General features: G+C 35.6%; 1 protein-coding gene across 1 annotated transcript in view; it reads right to left on the bottom strand.

Annotated features, from left to right (window-relative positions):
• Positions 1 to 15,992: 15,992 nt before the first annotated feature.
• The window catches only part of LOC115241169 (RNA-binding protein Musashi homolog Rbp6-like), a 567,047-nt gene continuing 563,513 nt past the window's right edge, over positions 15,993 to 19,526 (bottom strand). Inside the window, exon 8 of the mRNA XM_029816793.1 lies at positions 15,993 to 16,344. Coding sequence (XP_029672653.1) covers positions 16,337 to 16,344 — 8 coding nt within the window. The 3' untranslated portion in view covers positions 15,993 to 16,336. The remainder of the gene's footprint in view (positions 16,345 to 19,526) is intronic.

Here is a 19,526-nt window from a genome sequence, read left to right as displayed (position 1 = left end):
TTAAGGTTCTTTGCCAGTTATGCTAATTAGCGTTGATGTTTGACGTACTTCGCCCACTATAACATGGCCAGTCTCATATCTGAAAAGCAGAATAATATCAAGTTTCAATTCGCATCTGGGCAAATCGATACGCGTTTCGTATTCAATCAGGCAATTAACGTACACGCAGCCTCGCGTTGGCGGCTTCGAGGAATGGACGAGCGCCTCTATTCGCTCAGGTTTAGGCATTGCTGTTGGGCTATTTCCTACTAAAATATTAATTGCAACGCGATAGGATAGCCAACGTCCATCGCGATATACATCGCGTGATTGCTATGACAAATTACGAACGAGTTCTTGCGTAACGATCGATTCGCATTAAAACGTGATCGGCGTCCGATTTTGCCGTTACAATAGAGACATCGATTTGTTGTAGACTATTCAAATAGAGAAAGAAATAATTGATTAACAAGGCGAATGCGATCTGATAAGATAGCACACACATACATTTATTTTCATGAATTATTTGTTAAAAGAGATTGCGCGCAATTCTGTACGATACGTATGCTAAATATATTCAATGAGATTATTATAAGTATAATATTAATACTAATAAAAATAATGTCATTACCTCGGTAATATATTACAGCAAAATTAAACTTATTGTATAAATTATATAAATGTATGTGTGAAAAGTATGATCAATATACTTTACTCGTCATCTAAATGAAATACTATTCCATTTAAATAATGTGAGTAACTATTATAAAATTTATTATTTAATTTATCTTATTATAAAATTTTATTTTTAATCTAATGAAAATAAAAATAGTCTTAAAAATAGTCTTAAAATTTTGTAAAAGATCAATGCTGGAATTTGTAAGTTGTTTCTCAATCATTAATAAAAAGAATAAGTATTATTCGTTCCAACTGCCTAATAAAATGTTAATTCAGATGTAAATCGATAGCTTATATATCAGTTAACTATAAAAAATATACAATACACTGAGTTTTAAGTCGACAAGAATGATCCTCTGACGTTGACAGAAATTTCTACCTACGAGTCGTTTACTCTGGGACCATAACCCCTTTATGACGGCCATTGTTACGAGCAACAGTTTCGTTCTCCTCGAGTCTCGAGTTCCATCGCGATAATAATCCAAGACGCCGCGAGGAAGTCGATGATAGAAGCGAAGGGGGGCGGCAAGGGAAGGCAGAGGAGACGAAGTCGCAGCAGCCCGATGTTCTCGCGCGGTGCTGCCGCTGGGGAGGACAGAGAGGGTGGCGTGGGAGGATGAGATCGGGCGAATTGTTTTAATAAAGCGGCCGCGGAACGTAGGACGGTGGTTGAATCCGGTAATTGACTTGGAAGCTCGTGCGCCGGGGGAGTGGCGCGCGAGGGAAATATTCAAATTCCTTCATTACTCGCTTAAAGAATCACTAATGCTAGACAGAATGGCGTGGAATATTATTATTCCACTATTTTAGCAACTCTTTCACCGACCGTTCTGACGTTTGTCGAGATCGAAGAGATGACTGAGAATATAGTTAGGAAGAGATAGAAGTACATCCTTCTGCTATTTTTTTTTTCTTTAATTGCATGCCATATTAATATAATTAATTAATTTTTAGTCTTCCATTATAAAATATGTCTCTCCTCTCTCTCTCTCTTTCTCTCTCTAATAAATGATGATCCATTTATTCATTCATTCATTCTAAAAAGAATTAGTATATTAACAGAATTAACTTTTCCTTATACATTTGTTGGCGTTAATTGAATACGAAATAAATCTGTTCTCTTTATCTCTCTTTCTCTTTCTCTCTTTCTTTATCTATCTATCTATCTATCTCTTCCCTCGTTTTCCTTGACGCTGTTGTATCACTGACGATTCTCGAAGGGCAAGAGGCTTTCGAAAGGTCGCTTCAACTCATTATATTTCGCGTGTATATACTCTTTCTCTTTATTCTTTATTTATAAAAATATTCCTCATATAAAATTGATAAAAAAGAAATAACAAAAAGAAATAAAAAAGAAATACAATAAAAACTATAGCACTATAAGAAATAGAACAAATATATATAATGCAGAATTAATATATAGAACAAAGAGAAAATATATATAAGAAAGAAATAATATAGGGAAAAATAGGGTAAACCTGGGTACTTTTTTGGATTTGTCTTCCTATAAAAAATCAGAGGACAAAAAAAATTCTATTGACCGTTAATAGTCTTTAGTGGACCTTGAACTATGAGAAAATGAAGCTAGTTGCTGAAAAAAAAAATTTGGTTATCAAGGATTACAGGATTTTTTGAAGAAGTCAAAATACCCGGTTTTACCCTACCGGTAAGGTAAAACCGGGTAAAATCGGATACCCATTTGAAAACATATAAAACATCGTGCAATTACAAAATCTTGATTTATTTTAATCAAAATACAATAAAAAAATGTATTCTATAAACAAAAATCACAAGTAAAAACATCCTGTTGCTCTACATTGCTGTAGGACTTTTTTATTTAATTTCTTAACTTTAGGGGTCTCAAAAAGCTTATTTTTTTAATGGTTTCTTTTTCTGGCAGTCTCCATTTCCAACTGCTTTTTGTAGGAAGACCAAGTCAGGATAGCAGTTTTTCTTCTTTTCATTATATGAGATTTGTAGGTACCCGGTTTTGCCCCAACACGAGGAAAATAACAAACACAGCAGCTGTACATTTCGGTGTGCAAAGTGACAATCAAAACAGTACGATATACTCTCTAATACTAATACGTACAGAATGCAATGTTGCATTTACCGAAACAGACGCTGTATGTAGAAAAAATCCACGACGCGACCCCGATATTGATCTTTTTTGGCCCGAAAACTTTGAACTTCTCCCAAAAAAGAAATATCGTGTGCACGTGAGATTCATCTCAAAATAATGATGGCGTCAATCTACAACTAATAACACGAGTTAGTCAAAGATAGTAGCACTTATCACGAAGAAACAGGGGTATCCGGTTTGACCCGCCTACCCGGTTTGACCCTACTTTTCCCTATTTGTAATACAAAATTTAGTAAGTCAATAAATAGAAAAAGTTCATATTCATACATGCATTTTAATTTTTCTATAAATATCCGAAAAATATGCCCGCGTCACTATAAATGCCGCACCCTGTATATATAATTTATATTTAATATTATTTATTACATTATTCGTGAGAAAATCGACTTAAGTAACATATATACTTGATAGAAGCAGTATTTTGCTATATAAATAAATTGCTATCATTGCATTTTCGGGTTGATACTGTATGTGTGTATATAACAAAATATCGTTTTTATACAAATATTTACATACGTATGTGCGTATGTATATAAACCGTAATAAAGAAGAGAAATAATAAAAATTTCCACATATATAATAAATTATCGCGCGTTCGCTTTTTAATCAAACTCGCGAAATCATAACAGGGAGAGAATTTTTGTTACAGTATGTGGCTAATCGAGAGTTGTATCGTGGTTACGTGTATTTGGTAGCACAGGGAAAATAATTATTATGACGCACGAGAAAATTGAGCAAAACGTATACGCGGCCATGGTTGGGCGAAAAGAGGGAGAGAGAAGTAATAGTAAAGCTCGGGCAGGAACGGGTTGTAACGATCGATGAAAATCTATTACCGACGAAATCCGACGTGAGCGCGACAAATTAGAGAATTAATTGTATAAATCCCTCGGCCTGCAAAGCACAGTAGGGGAAGAGGCTTTGAAAATAGGAGAGTGGGGAGGGAGAAAACGGAAGGCGAGAGGCGAATTGGGGTAGAACCGCGGGGACAGAGGCTGGTGTTGGTTAATCCCTTTTCGAATTTCCACGGACGCTCTCTCGGCCGCAAATTGCCGTACAAACCGTCGGAAATCGTTCGCGAAGCGTTAATAATGCAATTTAATTTTAATAACGAGCGATATCGGAACGTCGGCTAGCCGGAAAGACGAGTCGCACACCGCCTCGACAAGAAAGCGGTGAATCCGTCCCTTTGTGACATTACGTTGCATGCGTCAATCAACACACATATCAACATGAAATTAATATTATTTTAGTAAGTCAAATAGTAACGTTCTCCTATCGATCTCTCTAATTAATGCAAAAATTTCTCCTTTTTGATTAATCATTTATTGATAGACAAACTGGTTTATACTATCTACATATACAGTATTTTTTCTTGCCACTCTCTTATTTCTCTGATTTATTACATTTTCTCTGCTTATTATATCATTTTCTTTGCTATATTTTTCTTAATTATCATTAGTTGTCTGTTCTCATTACAATATTTACGCTATACTGTCTTTATTTGTTATTTCATCTATTTATGCTGTATACTTCTAAATCTCTTGCAAGGAAATTCTTTCTTGTATATAAACAAATAAAATAAACAAAATTACAGTACAGAATTGCAAAATTAGAACAGTGTCGCGCCATTTCAATATGATTACAATTTCTCATCTGTGTGATTTCCAGTGTAAATTAATTATCTCTATAGACTCTACAGTGGTAAACAGAAGCGAGAATTAACGTGACACACCTTCAAAGGCTAGCGTTTCGACTTTCAGTTTGTGGTAAGCGCAGGGAGATCTCACCAATCTTCGGTAATCAGTGCGCGCCGTGTCCGAATTAACAAGGGGTTTCAAACCGGAATGGAGCCAGGTCAAACGAACCACGGAGTTAATTCGCGTTAATTTATATAATTAGTTCGCATAATTAAAGTCCATGTTTTCATATGGAGAGAGGAATATATATATAGAGAGAGAGAAGAAGAGAAAAATTAAGTCAATCAGGCTTATCATTTCGTATATTCCAGTTAGAGATGGTCATCAGTTTCATATTTCCCTCTCTCGGGGATTCTTTCAATAAATTGTCCTCGATAATCGATAAATTTGTCAAATTAATTTTTTCAGTAAATGAAATTTTTTTAAAATTTTATTTATATAAAAAATTTTACAAAAAAAGAATTCGAGAGTTAAAGAGTAGATATATTCTCTTTTATGATTTTTAAGCGCAGAAATATAATTCAAAGATTATTGAATGCGCTTTTGCAAGAAGTTATTAAAAATAGCTTAATATATATGAAGTGCAAAAATATATTGACATTAAGAAATTTTTTTAAAAGTTAACTTATCTACGCGCGGATAAAAAATGATTAAAACAATAATCGCCAATAATATTATTCTACGCTTCTCATCAAGAGCAAAAATTTTATTATCATTTAAATTCTTCATTTTGTTAAACAGTGTATATTTCTACTTTCTTTGTTATAATAAAGCCCCAAGGGTCAGCACTATCGATGGAATAAACCTCGGAATTTGCTGGCTCGACGAATAATCTCCTCACTTTCAGATTTCCTTCGCTCTCGACACGCAAGATAGAAAGAAATGTTACTGAGATGCTAAGAATTGCTCCTTACGATTAATGCACTTTCCCTAGCGCGAATTTCGTTCTTAATACAAGCACACCGGGTCGTGCAGACGCTCGTAAAGCGACATTATGAGTTACGAGTCGGTAAGATTAAGGCCGATCAAGCTCTCGTAATTCTATCGGCGACGCGTACCGTGCTTTATAACCTCCCGTCGTACGCCATCAGAATTTTTCATTGTCACTTGAAACGTATTTGGCAGATATTTGCGGTGTGGAAGTATACAGCTGACTGACATAAAAGAAAATTTATTATATTTTAGATAAAGCCTCAAAAACATAAGATATCCGTAATAATTCCTCGCCTATGTATCTGATAGACATGTAATTTGATTTTTCCTATATAATTTAATAGACTTGAATAAGAGAGATGCAAATATATTAAATTTAAAGAATTAAAAAGCCTACATTTTTGCATATCTGCCAACGCATTTTATTTTAAAAGAATTTTAACATATAATATATACATATTTTCAATTGCCAACATTTTTAATGTTGGAAATTATAATACATCGAAGATTCTGTAATAAATTTGCGACATTCTATATAATAATATTATGATTACCAAAAGAAAACTGATGCTTTAATGCAATTAAAATGTCGGATATTATAATCCTATAATGTCGCTTCGAAATTATTGTGAAAAATAAAGCATGTACATATATCGGAATAATAGCATGTGATGCAGGATTAACAACATCGCCTACGGTAATTGCGTTTGTACATTTGTACGTATAAATTCAGAAGCCGGATCTCCGTTTTCATGATTCTAACAAACTATCAGAAAAATAACAAAAAAATACGATCTCTTTCTATAGGTTAATTTGCAATTGTAGAATATGTATGCAGGTAGGACGATGCCTTATTTTCCTGTTTTTAATTATGTTTATTTTTTTTTAATCAAACAGATAAAAACAAATTATTTACAATTAATTTAGAGACATTATTAAGATTTTATACGGATATTAGATCCGGTGATATGTTTTATAATGTGATACGTTTAAAAAAATTTACATTTAACTGTAAAAAAATGTTTGCCTTGTATAACTGATTTATCATTAAGTCAGAAATTGTCAACAAAATCTTATATTTTTAATTACGGTCATATATCAAGAAAAATTTTTTATTTGTGCAATTGACTTTGGATCCCAGAATATTTTTCAACAAATAATTTGACATTTCGAAATGTCGCAAAAGATTTTTCAGTCTCTTTTTAACCTTGGATTAATACAAAACTCATAACTGTTAGAGATGTGATTTTTTTCAAGCGTTTCCTTTTTTCTAAGAAATATCTCCTTTGTTCAAGCACATGGCGCAGGTGAGCAGCAGGCGAGATCAAAAGATTTCGGCGGCAGTGGGGATAGAATCAGAAAGGTGGAAGGAAAACGTTGGACGGATAAGGGTTGAACAGTGAAGCGGAATGAATTGCTTCCGTGCAGACGGCGTTCTGTAACTGATAGCTCTGTCTTCATTTCTTTCTGACACGACAGTCTCGTTTCCTCCTCTCTTATTGTCTCCTTTGATTCTTGCCAGTACTCCATATCTTCTACTCGCGTTTCGCGTTTCTCGAAGCAGTCGAGCAGGGAGTGGAAAGAGAACGCGAAAGAAACGGCACAGGGTTGTGCACGCGTGAAGGGTCAAAACCTATTCAATCACATGCGAGTGATTTTATCCAAGAATCGATTATTGATGAATATTTCACGGTACGTTTCTTTGTAAAATCTCCTGATATTTGGCGCCGTCTCAGGAGATTTTACAAAGAAACGTATCGCAGAATATTATATAATATAATTACTATCTATTAATTATTATCATTTTACGTTTACCAAATTGTATTTACACAGAAAAAATCCTTTATTCATATTATTTATTTTATTTATAAAAAAATAATTGTGACAAAAGATTGTAGTTATTATGTTTTTTATATATTGCTGCTGTAATAGATTTAAATAAACGCGCGGATAGAAAATATATTTTGCAATGCTTTTCGTCTTTGTGACCGTGATATATATTCTGATTATATTCCATATAAGAAAAATAAGCCGATAAAATTATAAAATGCTCACAAATAGATATGAAATAGATATTTAAACAAAAACCGTAAAATTTTTATCATTATGTCTTATTTTAGTAAAAAAATCACTATGGAATGAATATACTCGTGAAATAAATTTTTCAATTTAAGTTCTCTCGTGATATTTTAGTTTCATCAAACGGCAATGAGCATAAATCTAAATCTAAATTATTTCGAATCTATGTCATACTTATTTTATCTTAAAGACCAAATTAAAAGCACAGCGTTTTATACTTATGCGGTAAAGCAACGCACATATAATTACAACGTAATCACACCAAGCGGGCCGCCCGAACGCAAAGCCGAGGATCATCCGACGTAATGAACAATTTCTTGTTTAACGAATTCTCCGGCGAGCTGAATTTTTTGTCTTTTCCTCTCTTGTATGTTCGTGCGAATACTGTATGTGAAAGTGAGCTCATAGAATCCAGGATGAATCTACGGATACATATATAATAAATATGTGTCGAGGGGTTTAAAGGGATGGCGAAGAGAGAGAAATAGAGAAAGAGAGAGAGAGAGAGAGAGAGAGAGAGAGAATAGGGGCTCGAATATGTATTTAATATGCAAATTAAAGAAATGGGATTATGCCATGCGGAATGTGGCGTGTGATATTTCGAAGCTGGCCGCCCTGAGGATTATATCCTTGCGGTCCACCTGTATCGGTATTATGTAAATCTATGCGCGCCCATGATAGCTTCAGATGCATTTGATGTCCAATTTCTTTTAGTTGTACATTGGATAAATTTTGGACTGTAAATCTTTCAAAAAATATATACCTAAGCTATTTGGAAACTTTATTCAACGTGTAATAAATTAAGAAATTGTAAGACGCTCTAGTCACTTTATAGTATTTTTGCTAAAGTCAGGATATATAGTTAACATTATATATCCTCAAAAACTGCCGCATTTTTGTAAGAATATCATATATTTATTCGTAGTAAGCAATATATTGTCTCCACAATTAAGTTCGTTCATTATAGTTCGATGATAGGCGATAGAATTTAACCGAAAGCAGTTGATAAGCTCAAGCTACGTGGCTTGCAAGTTAGCGATGTTGTTTATAGTAATGGATTTTAATAGCATGCGAAAGCGCATAAGGTTCGTTAGGGATCGTAAACGAAATGCTTGACGCTTGTTGAGCTGTGCTGAATTATGCACTTTAGGTTTACGTTGTCTAAGTAAGGCGGGTGAAAGCCTCCTTTTAACAGTAGTAAAGCCTGACTCTAAGTCGCCGCAAATGCGTGCAACGTTTTATCTTGATTCGCGAAGGATCGAGAACCAAGTGCGGGGGCCGATGCTTGCGAAATTCGTTCTGGAATCAATTCGCATTTTTCTGTAATCGTTTATGTCGAGCACGGTGGCCGAAAAAAGTTTCAACACACGTGGAATAAAGCTGTCTGTTTTGCGAAATGTTATGAATTTAGAGTGCGAAAAATGAATAAAACATATCATCGCTCGTCGAACGCGACGGTATTCCGCGAACATCCGGCAGCGGTGGAAATGCGGCGAGCGTCGAAATCGCATATCGATTTCGCGGGGAGATATACACGTGTCGAGAGCGTGGAAGCCGGGCGATAAATTCTTTCTACTCGAAACACTTATTTGCGATATACGTTCTCTCATGCGAACATCGCGAAAATCTATTCGCCGTTCGACGATGGAAATTTAGGAACTTTATTCAATGAATCCTTTCCAATACATTTTCCCTCTATCGAACTCGGATCGAACGCGATCGGCGCGTGACAGAATCGCATGATTTATGCTCGTGATTTCCATCGGCCGTGACAAATGGAGGGCGCACGGCAATAACGATCAAGAACCATTTAGAAACGTTTCGAGAAAAATTTATTTTCATGTTCAAACGCGTAAAGCATACATAATAAAAATTTACTAGAGATCTAATAAAATATCAGTTGAAATGTAAAGCACTATTTTTACCGTGAATTAAAAAAAGACATATTACAAATAAAAAATAAAGCAATGAGACAGTGGTTGTACAAAAAGATTGTTTTTAATTCTTTGTAAGAGAAAATAACTTTTTTCATAGTCAATAAATATATTGTAGATAATTTTAGATGCAAAAACTAAAATTAAAATTAAGAGAAAAAAGCATGAATAATCATTTAAAATTAATCATTAAATTAATATTAAATTTTAGTCATTAAATTATATAGAATATTATTTTTACTACTTGTTTCGTCTCTTACTTTATAACATTTAGCCAATACTAAATTATCTTTTATTTCCGGTAAATCTGGATCGTAATTGCTATGCACTGTTTAAACATCGTTGGACGTATAAAAAGACAGCGGCCGAAATGGCTGTCTTATTAGTAAGAGAAACCTAATCCGTGAGGATCCGTCTTTGTCACGAGGCGGTTTATTTCGGAGCACGCAGGCGACGAACCGAATCACGCACGCGAGAGCGCTGTGCTGACTTATGCCGAAATTACGCACGATATCATTTATATTCGACGATTCGAGGCGAGGCAATTCGAGCATCAGAGGTAAATGGGATTATTCCATGTCCCTGGAAATTATGGCAACCCTTACCTACGCTTTGTAGGACGTTGATTATTTATACGGCATTATTCCACTTCCCATTAAAGTAAAATAGAATGTTAAGCATATATAACATGTAAATATTTAAGAGAGATAAAATATCTTGTATGCTATATATGTTTTACTAGCCAAATTTTTTATCCAAGTTACTCAAAAAGATACAAATTATCATACGAAAAAATTCTAATATAATATTTCATCACGCGATGCTTTTTGAATATGTACTGTAAAAACAATTAATTAATGAAATATATAATGTGAACATATTCATAGAGATTTTATATATTAAATAAAATATTAAAAAGGTGACAGAAGGGTTACGAAGTCTTTATGTTTTATTTTAGGGTGAGCAAAATATCTCATAAATCTTGTGTCTTTGAATGCTCTAATTGCTATCGTAATTTCTGTTGTACGGTTCATTATGTTCTTACGGAAGGGAATGTTTGTGCGGCGAGTCGCACTCCGGGGAATAATTAGACGTGCGTGACAAAGACCCTCTTCTACCCGTTAAATGATCTTGATAAATACCGGCCGCGTGTGCGTCGGTTAAAAGTTGACACTTGTCGCCACTTGTCCCGGACGCGATTTGCTGGCGACTATATACTATAGTGGAAAACCACGACAAGACAGTTAATGAGACGATAACGCAAACTTTCGAGAGAGAGAGAGAGAGAAAGAGAGAAAGAGAGGCCGCTTACGTGAAATATCAATTCGCCAGAAAACAATTATCTTGATCTTTCTCAGCAGATGCTATGAAAACAAAATTGCATTTCTCTACTGTCATTATTATCATTATTGTTAATGAGACGACAACGCAAATTTCCGTTATTTGAGCAAATGTTGCCAGAAAATTATGTGTCGCAATTACTATGATAATAAAATTATATCTCTCATTGAAGCTACCACTATTATCATTGTTAATGAGACAACAGTGCACATTTCAGCCGTATGGCAGGTATCATTATCATTGTTAACAGAATATAATACAGTGAGTAATTACATCGGACCACTACGTGGAGAAAAAATCGGAACGGTAACTATATTAATCGTAATCGCGATCATTGTGGAAATGCGGTTTGTATTTCATCGTGTTATTATTGTCGCTATATTATAATTATATTCTCGTCGCGGAGTACGTCAAGAAAACGCTCTTCGTCTAAAATTACTCGTTATTGGTCGTTGCATCGCGGAAAGCGTCGTTCACTTAACCCGAACACGAAGAAGAAGGTCCGCCACTTGCGCCGCTACGACGAAGACAGGCTGCACTTGTAAACTTAATTACTCGCGAGAGCCAGGCAGCACTTGAGGGAGGCCATCAACCAGGATGCGCAACGCGAGCCGACTGCTCGTAAAACTCGTAATCAAGCCTTATTAAAACCGTAGGGGCGTGAAGAGAAGAAGGGGAACGAAAAGGGCTGTTGCAACTAGATTTAACCCTTTTAAGACTCGAGGAACATATTATGCTTCAAAGAATGTTTAATGCGAAAAGTAATGCCCTCCTACATATTTCCTGCTTCAATGAAATGATCAGATGTTATTTAAAAACTAAAATTTCGGAAAGAAATGTATATCTTGGAATTTATAGGAAATTGCAAATAGAAGATATTTCATCATATCAAAGATTTTATTAGACAGAAAGAGAAATAGAGAGAAAATATTAAACTGAAATTATTTATTATTAGTTGTTATTTTTTTCTTATTTATTATTAATATAAGTAAATTTAACTTGGTATCACGTTTTGATAATATTGTGTATCCTTATATTTGCATATTATATATTTGCAAAATTGTCATATATCGGTATACATTATGAAAATACTAAAAGATGATAAATTATAATTTCAATGAAAAGAAATTTTTCAGAAAAGTTGTTACACGCACATTTTAATATCCTCTTCATTATTCTCATCTAATAATGAAAATCTCATCTAACCGTGCGAAAAATAATGTTCGACGTCATATATATAGCACATATAATGCGAAAAGTATGATTATCTTTTTCAAATGAATGTGATAACAAATTCTCGCGGTATTACAGACATCTAACGCAATGTTGACTTAATTCCCTTACAACTTTATTTCACCCAGGAGAGGCCGAGGGCGCACGCGCCTACTGCTGTAGTTTTAATATTCATCCTTCGTGGAATAATTTTCTAAGTTTGTCGTACAAGTCCTTTTATATTCACGCAAAGTGTAAGAAACGTAATACGATGAGAAGATGTGTTTTCGCGGATGTTACGATCATCCGCGGAGACTCATAATCCCGGAAGATCATAAAGCGGAATCAAGCGTAATTAAATCGTAACGCTCTGCCCGCGTTTAGCTTCCGGATAGTCAACTCCCGCGAGTATTAAGTGTTCAGTCGAGGTAGGTAAAGTGCAATGTTTTTTTTATGGACTCTCGTAAAATTCGTTCTATCGATAAACATTCTCCGATCCGTTCAAACAGGTTGCGAATACGAATAGTCGAAAGAACCGCGATCAGAGAGATCAGAAAGACGAATTAAGATGCGTTTTTTAATGGTCGTTAAAGCAAAGTACTCAAGTTGTAGCTTGTGAAACAAATACTACACCAACATCATGTGCTTTTTGTGTTGCACATATATTTTTGCTCTTAATTTTACGAAATATTTGATTTATTCGATTGCATTGTTATCGTCATTGATTCCATATAACTATCATCCTTGTTATTATCGTCATTATTATTATCGACTATTATTAAATCTTTATTTTTTCTCTCACAAACATTTTTTTCTAGTATTTTCAATTTAATTTTTAATTTGAATTTATATAAAAATTCTTTTCCCTAGAATCTCAATCTTATTCATCAAGTGCCACTACTCTTTGGATTAGCAACAATTGCGTTTTAATTCTCTCCTGTTATTATAATCCGTACATATAACGCAATTAATTCCATTTAGATATTATTGTATTATTTATCTCAATTTCTGTTTAATATATTCGATACTAATATATACTTCAAAAATTGTATTCGCGTTATATATAAATAAAATAAGTGCGTGTATATAAGCTTGTAAAACTGAAACAACAATTTTTCATGTCGTGTGTATTGATATTTGTAAACGCGAAAAAAAGCTCTTAACCGAAAAAATCTCGCAGCCCCCGAAGTGCAGAAATGAAATGTCGGGTTTGCAGTTGGTAGTTGTTGAACAAACATTGAAAATAACGAGCTGTGTCTGAACGCGATATGTGTATAAAAAACGACGAATCCAGAAAACTGAACATAACGGTTGATCGACGAGTATCGTTACGGAGTATCTTATTGTTAGTTGCTTGCGCAGAAATAAACTTAGCAATGATAAATCTTTTTAATGAATCTGCATTTTATATAATATTATATATAAAATGAAATAAAAAACTTTGCGGCACAGTATAAATCTTTTACCCGGCAATAGCAATACGCTCTTTGTTTAAGATTTCCAAAACTTTGATCATTTTCAACAACTTTTATTTATACCTGGCCGAAACTCTGGTTAGAGAAAGAGAGAGAGAGAGAGAGGGGTAAAAAAATTTGTAGGAAAATCTTCAAAACTACAACTACCTAACGATATATATATATATATACGACAGAACATTCTATCGAGTAGACTAGCCGAGAATTTCAATGTTTCGAGCTGAAGGTTTCTCGTCTTTCTTCTTCTCACTCGTCCCATTCAACAACGTCCGTCTTCTTTCTCTCTCCATTCTTCTTGCATTCTCTTCAACCCTCGCCTTTCTCTCCATCCGTCTCGCTCCCACTCTCGTGCGCCAGTCCGGTAATCCAGGAATAATGAACAGCCAGCTGTCACTCGCAATACCCGCCCTTCCAGCAAATACGACCCTCTACGAGTTTGCGCAACTTCTGGCCTGGCTGTTTTCTGATGGAAAGTGTGTGTGTGTGTGGGAGAGAGAAGGAGAGAGAGAAAAAAAAAATGAGAGAAAGGGCGTGAGTTAGAAGAGGTATATCAGGAAAAAATGCTGACTCGGCACATTACACATGCGGAAATATCATTTGCCTCGCATAGACTCGTCAAGCATCTGCGATCGCGCAGTTATTCCATGGCGATGATAACTTACATTCTCTATTCGCGACAACGAGAGTTGTCCGACATGATCGCGCGCGGGAGTTTCTAAAAGCCTTGTCGTTAATTATGCCCGGGAATCGATACGGTGGCAGAACAAACGTGAATAATAAATCACCCGCAAATCCAGCTTAATCGTACGCGACGTATGGCAATTCGATAATAAATGGAAATAGCATGCGTAGTTATGGGCCACAACGCTCCGACGTTCTATTGCAAAATATCAAGTATCGGGAAAATCCAATCTCGCGGGGATGCAGTCCTATAAGCTGGGAATGATTGAACAGCGGTCGTATATTACTTTCATTTCGAGCGAGGACACGTCACAGACAGTTAGGCATTGCTCCGAACTATTCCCAAATTTCGTCGTAATGAAACGATGATGTGCTGTGGAATGATGACGAAAGATATTCTATTCCGCGGGATGAAAAGAAAACCAGGATGCATTGTTAGTCGCGCATTATTGTCAACGACGCGAATTCTTAAATAAATCCGAAATCAATATTTCCCCTCATTTGAACAATACTTGATTTAAATATCTTGATGGCGCATAAATCATATCTCTATTTTTTCTTTTTTTTTTTTGGTATTGTATCTGATATAAAAATCTATAAAAATCTGTCATTTTTTATAAAAGTTGCAGAGACCAAAAATCGGTTTTGTCAAAAAATCCGGTGTTTTCGCGCCCGATTCAGTGGACCAATAATAGATCTACTTTGAACAATAGATAAATCCCGTCAGTTGATCGGTATACACAACGTGCCGGAAATTGTTCCGCTGAATTCGCGAAGTTAAACGAATTACGTTGGAATAACTACACGTCGAAAAGAGCCGGTAATTATTTCAGCGGAAGAACCAATCGGACGAAAAGCGAGATAAATCACGTGGCGTCGCGAGCTAAAGGGCTCGATGCGCAACGACAAAAAGAACGCGCGCGTGCATAGACGACGAGGGTGGACGCGTTCCGCTTGTTTACTCCCCCCCCCATCCCCCATCCCTCATCCCCATCCCTCACCGTCATTCCTTTTCATTCGCGCTGCCGTGGTCGCTTCGATATCCCGACGACGGATGACTCTGCCCTTTCTGCGCTTGACACAGATGCGCGACCGACACACTTTTAATTCTCTTTTAATCCCCCGGTTATTGCTACTCCCCTTTCCCGGCGCGCCTCGCCGGCGGCTGCCCCCGCCATTCATCTTCCCTGTATTTCGAACACTCGACTCGTGTATGACTCCGCGAGGAATGAATAATGGCCGGCGCGCTAGACGAGCACTGGCACATAATAGAGTCATCGGTTGCCATCGATTGCTACAGGTGCTCGCTCCTCTGCTCTCTTATTCATAATACCCAGTAACGAGTATTGTCCCGGCTCGTGTCACGTATTACGCGAAGGCATTCAAGTTTTCAACCCAAATACTGAAACGCAGATGCTGGAAGCTAAACTGAGAATAATGACGGTTGTTACGACGCATAGAAGACTGTAATGGTATTTTAGTTGCATACTAGTCATTGAAAATTAGAGGATTGAATGAAGATTCGGAAAAACAAACAAGCGTGATATCTTAATTAATTTCAACTGAGATTAAGTTAATTTTTTTGTACACATTTTTTTGTAAACAATAATTGCATTCTCTCAATATTAAAATATTTTCTTAATACATATATATATTGTTAGTTTAAAACTATTTTTATAAATTACGATTTACAAGTTTCACTGGAAAATTGTAAAAATTTGAGAATTTAATACCGGATATATATATATTCTAACAGAAATGGTAAAAATAAATTCAGTAATAATGTATGAAATTTATTGCAATGATAAAAATTTATTGTAAAAATAATATTTCCACGAAGATTTGTAGATTTTTTCGAAATTTATGATATATGATTTTACACATGTCAGTCATCTAACAAAATTATAAAAAACTTTATTATTTCCCTCTTGTAAAAAGAATCGATTTCAAATTCGCTGAAAAATTTATAGTAAAAGATGCACAACTTCTGAGTCACTGCGTAATCATCAACCTGCATTACGACTTTTCCACTCAACGGTATTAAATGCGTTGCATTTGGCATGGTCGCGTGCAATCCATCCTCAGAACAGCTAGCAAGAATTAGGCCGTAGAGTGATTCACAGGTTTGACAGAACGAGGCGTTTAAATGTGAAATGCGATCGGTCAAGTACGCCAATCATATCAGGACACTAGATAGAATATGCGAGAGAGTTCATAAATTCGCCTGCCACTTCATCTGGATGTTATCAGTGACGATAACGTGAAAAAGAGAGAGGGAGAGATATCGGACAAGGCGGAGCCTTTGATTTTTAAAACATAAAATTTTCAATTTTTATCGCTGCACCATCTTTAGTGATCGTTATATTTGTTGTTTTGCTCTTCTCGAGCAAATAGCATTTTGTCGAGTGCATCGGTGATGTTATTTAAATTTATGGAACGCGTTTTAGTATACGGTGGATAAACCACTCGCGTCACTGCGAATCCTGTATATAGAAGAATAATGCGACGATGTTCTTCAGCTTAAGATATTTCAAATATCGCACCTTTAGTTTTCCTTAAAATTCACATTTTTCCATGTTAATCTTTCTAAGTCTGGTGATTCTTCATCGCAAACATTTTTTTTGAAGTTTCTTGATTTGAACGATTACACTCGAAAGAATGCATTAAAAGCTTGAATAAAAAAAGCAGCTAAATAACAAAAGATGAAAAAGCTTTTAGATCAACTATAATATAACTCTTTCAAAAGATACAATAGTATATACATCTGTGCAACACTTCATTATATGTTTAAAGATATTCATTCATTGATCGCATGAAAATATTTCTGTAAAAAGCACCAAAATCTGTACTTAATATAAACATCTTACTCAATATGTCGTTAATTAATTCAATAATTATATATCGAACTTGTATAACTTTTCGCTAAATACTGGAAAATATTTTCTTCTTTATCGATCACTCGCGGATATTGCGAATCATCAGAGATTTATTCCGGAGCCGCGAGTATTACTTACGGCTCTTAAATTAGCTATTGGAGAAATGTTAGGATGGAGAAGAGGAAGGAGGATGCAAACGCGAACGACATTCCCGATAACGACGCCTCTGTCGACGCGCGGAAATCCCGATGTAGCTGCGCCGGAAGCGCACTCGCGCTCTCGCAACCGCGGTGTCCCGGAGATTAATGAATATTCATTGTTTCGTAACTCAAACTTGACGAGAGACGCATCCAACGGCAACCCGGATCTGGAATGCGACGTTTGTACGACATTTCTCTCTCTCTCTCTCTCTCCCTTTATTTCTTTCCAAATTACTAAAAACTATTCAAATCAAGAGATTGTTAAGAGAATATTACTGCAATATAATCTCATATTTTTGTTTCAAAATATTTTTATTTTCGTTTGTTAAAAATATTTATTATATAATGACTTCTCAAATTTTAGAGTTAAGAAAAATTACTTTGTAATCACGCAAATATATAATAATAGATATCAATAAATCATTTTGCTTTGTTATTCTTCAAAAGTGTATTGCAGCAATCTGCAACGGTACAACGTTTGAAATTAATATACAAAAGATGTGTGTGTGTAGAGTGAGTTACTTTAAAGTTACAAAGGGTAACCTGACAACTCCCTCCTCTTATTACAAGCGCATTTCTATCCACTTTGATAATGTACAACCGCGTTTCGCCCGTCGATCATTCTCCTTCCGTTCGAGCGCTCGCTTCGTGCAAGCCACGCCAGGGAGTTACAGCTCGAAATTCATGCATCTGGAACGACCGCGCCTCGAGGGTGTACAAGGTTGCAAGAGAAGAGAGAGAAAGAGAGAGAGAAATATAGAAAGAGAGAGGGAGAGAGAGAGAGAAGAGAAAAGAGAGACGCGGGTGATGCGGAACGATGGCGTCGACATCGACGACGACGACTCGAAAGAGAGCCACTTACGTTTGAATTTTAAATTCTCCCCTACGAACGAAAGATTCTCCGATGACGGAGAATGAGAGAAGACGGAAGTGCACGGGGTTGAGAAGATAGGAACACCTAAGCGAGAAAGATTAAACTCGTCGAAGCATACGAACGAGTCGAAAGGGTCAAGTTGTCTCTGATAAGACCAGCATTTTGCAGACCAGTGTACACAAATAAAAAAAGGAAAGTATAAAAGAAAGCGAAGAGCGAAGAAAGAGTGATGAGGAACGCACGAGACACTTTGAGTATTTCATGCTTGGATGATGAACCGCTCCACTCATCCTTCTCCTTCTCTCGTAGCTGCGGGATATCGCGATTTTCCGTCCCGAAAGATGAATTTACCTTCTTCTTAACGCGCAATTACCATTCGCATTCTTATCTTTACGAAGTTTTGTGCGATAAGGAGTCTTGTCTTGACAAATGGTTTGTATATGAAGAACCTTTCGTTGGAATTGCCTCAAACTTTGTGATGTTGTTCTTTGACAAATGTCGAGGCGGAGAATTCGGACAAATTAAACTTTAGAGATGTAGACAGACAACAGCATCTTGTTTATTTTCACCCAAGTGAACTTTATTTCAACAGGATTTTAATTAAAAATTTAGTTATCAAGCAATATTCTCTCAACGTTGAAAGTTGAAACAATTTTTTTTAGATATATTTTAAGGTATCTTTTCGTTCTATCTTTCTCTACTATTAGGATCCTTTTTCCTCTTTTCAGCAGCGCATCAGCGGAGGTCGATTCTCGATTCAAAATGGATACATAAAATCGCAAGGCCCAGTTCAATCGCTCGCAGAAGCTGGATCTGTACGAACCATAGGAAAGAAAGTAAAAGGAAAACGCCGACAGAATGGCGGCAAACGAGCGCGGGACGAAAAGCGCTTCCTTGCCCATGGAATCCGGGATTATCCGCGAGACGAAGCAGATTCGATAATAAGTATGTGCGCCTATATGAGACCATTGTGCACCGCGTTCGAAATCGACTCTATATGTTGCATAGAAGAAAACATAAGGTAGAAAATAAAAAAAACCAAAACCGCTGAATGCCGTATCGATACGTCCAATCGAGCATGATATCGATTCCTCTAAACGAGAGAGATTGATAGAAGTAAGTATAGAGAAAAATAAAGAATAGAATTATAAAAGATTCAGATAGTTCTCAAAAATATCACCAGAATGAGTATTCGTAACATGATAAAAAAAAAACGATCAATATGTTTAATTAAAAATCTCTTAATTAAAATCTGTGCTGCAAAAAGTGATATCAATTCTTCATAATCATTAAATATTTCTTGTAATCTGGACACTATAAAAGATGTATATCTGATTTCGCAAAATATATTTCTTCTCAATTTTATCTTAATTTTATTTTGACATTATAAGCTAACTATATGTAAAATGCAAATCATATAT

Source organism: Formica exsecta, unplaced genomic scaffold, assembly GCF_003651465.1.
Source record: "Formica exsecta isolate Colony F162 unplaced genomic scaffold, ASM365146v1 scaffold47, whole genome shotgun sequence".
In the NCBI taxonomy this organism is placed as follows: Eukaryota; Metazoa; Arthropoda; class Insecta; order Hymenoptera; family Formicidae; genus Formica; species Formica exsecta.
This window is presented reverse-complemented; position numbering and strand designations above follow the sequence as displayed.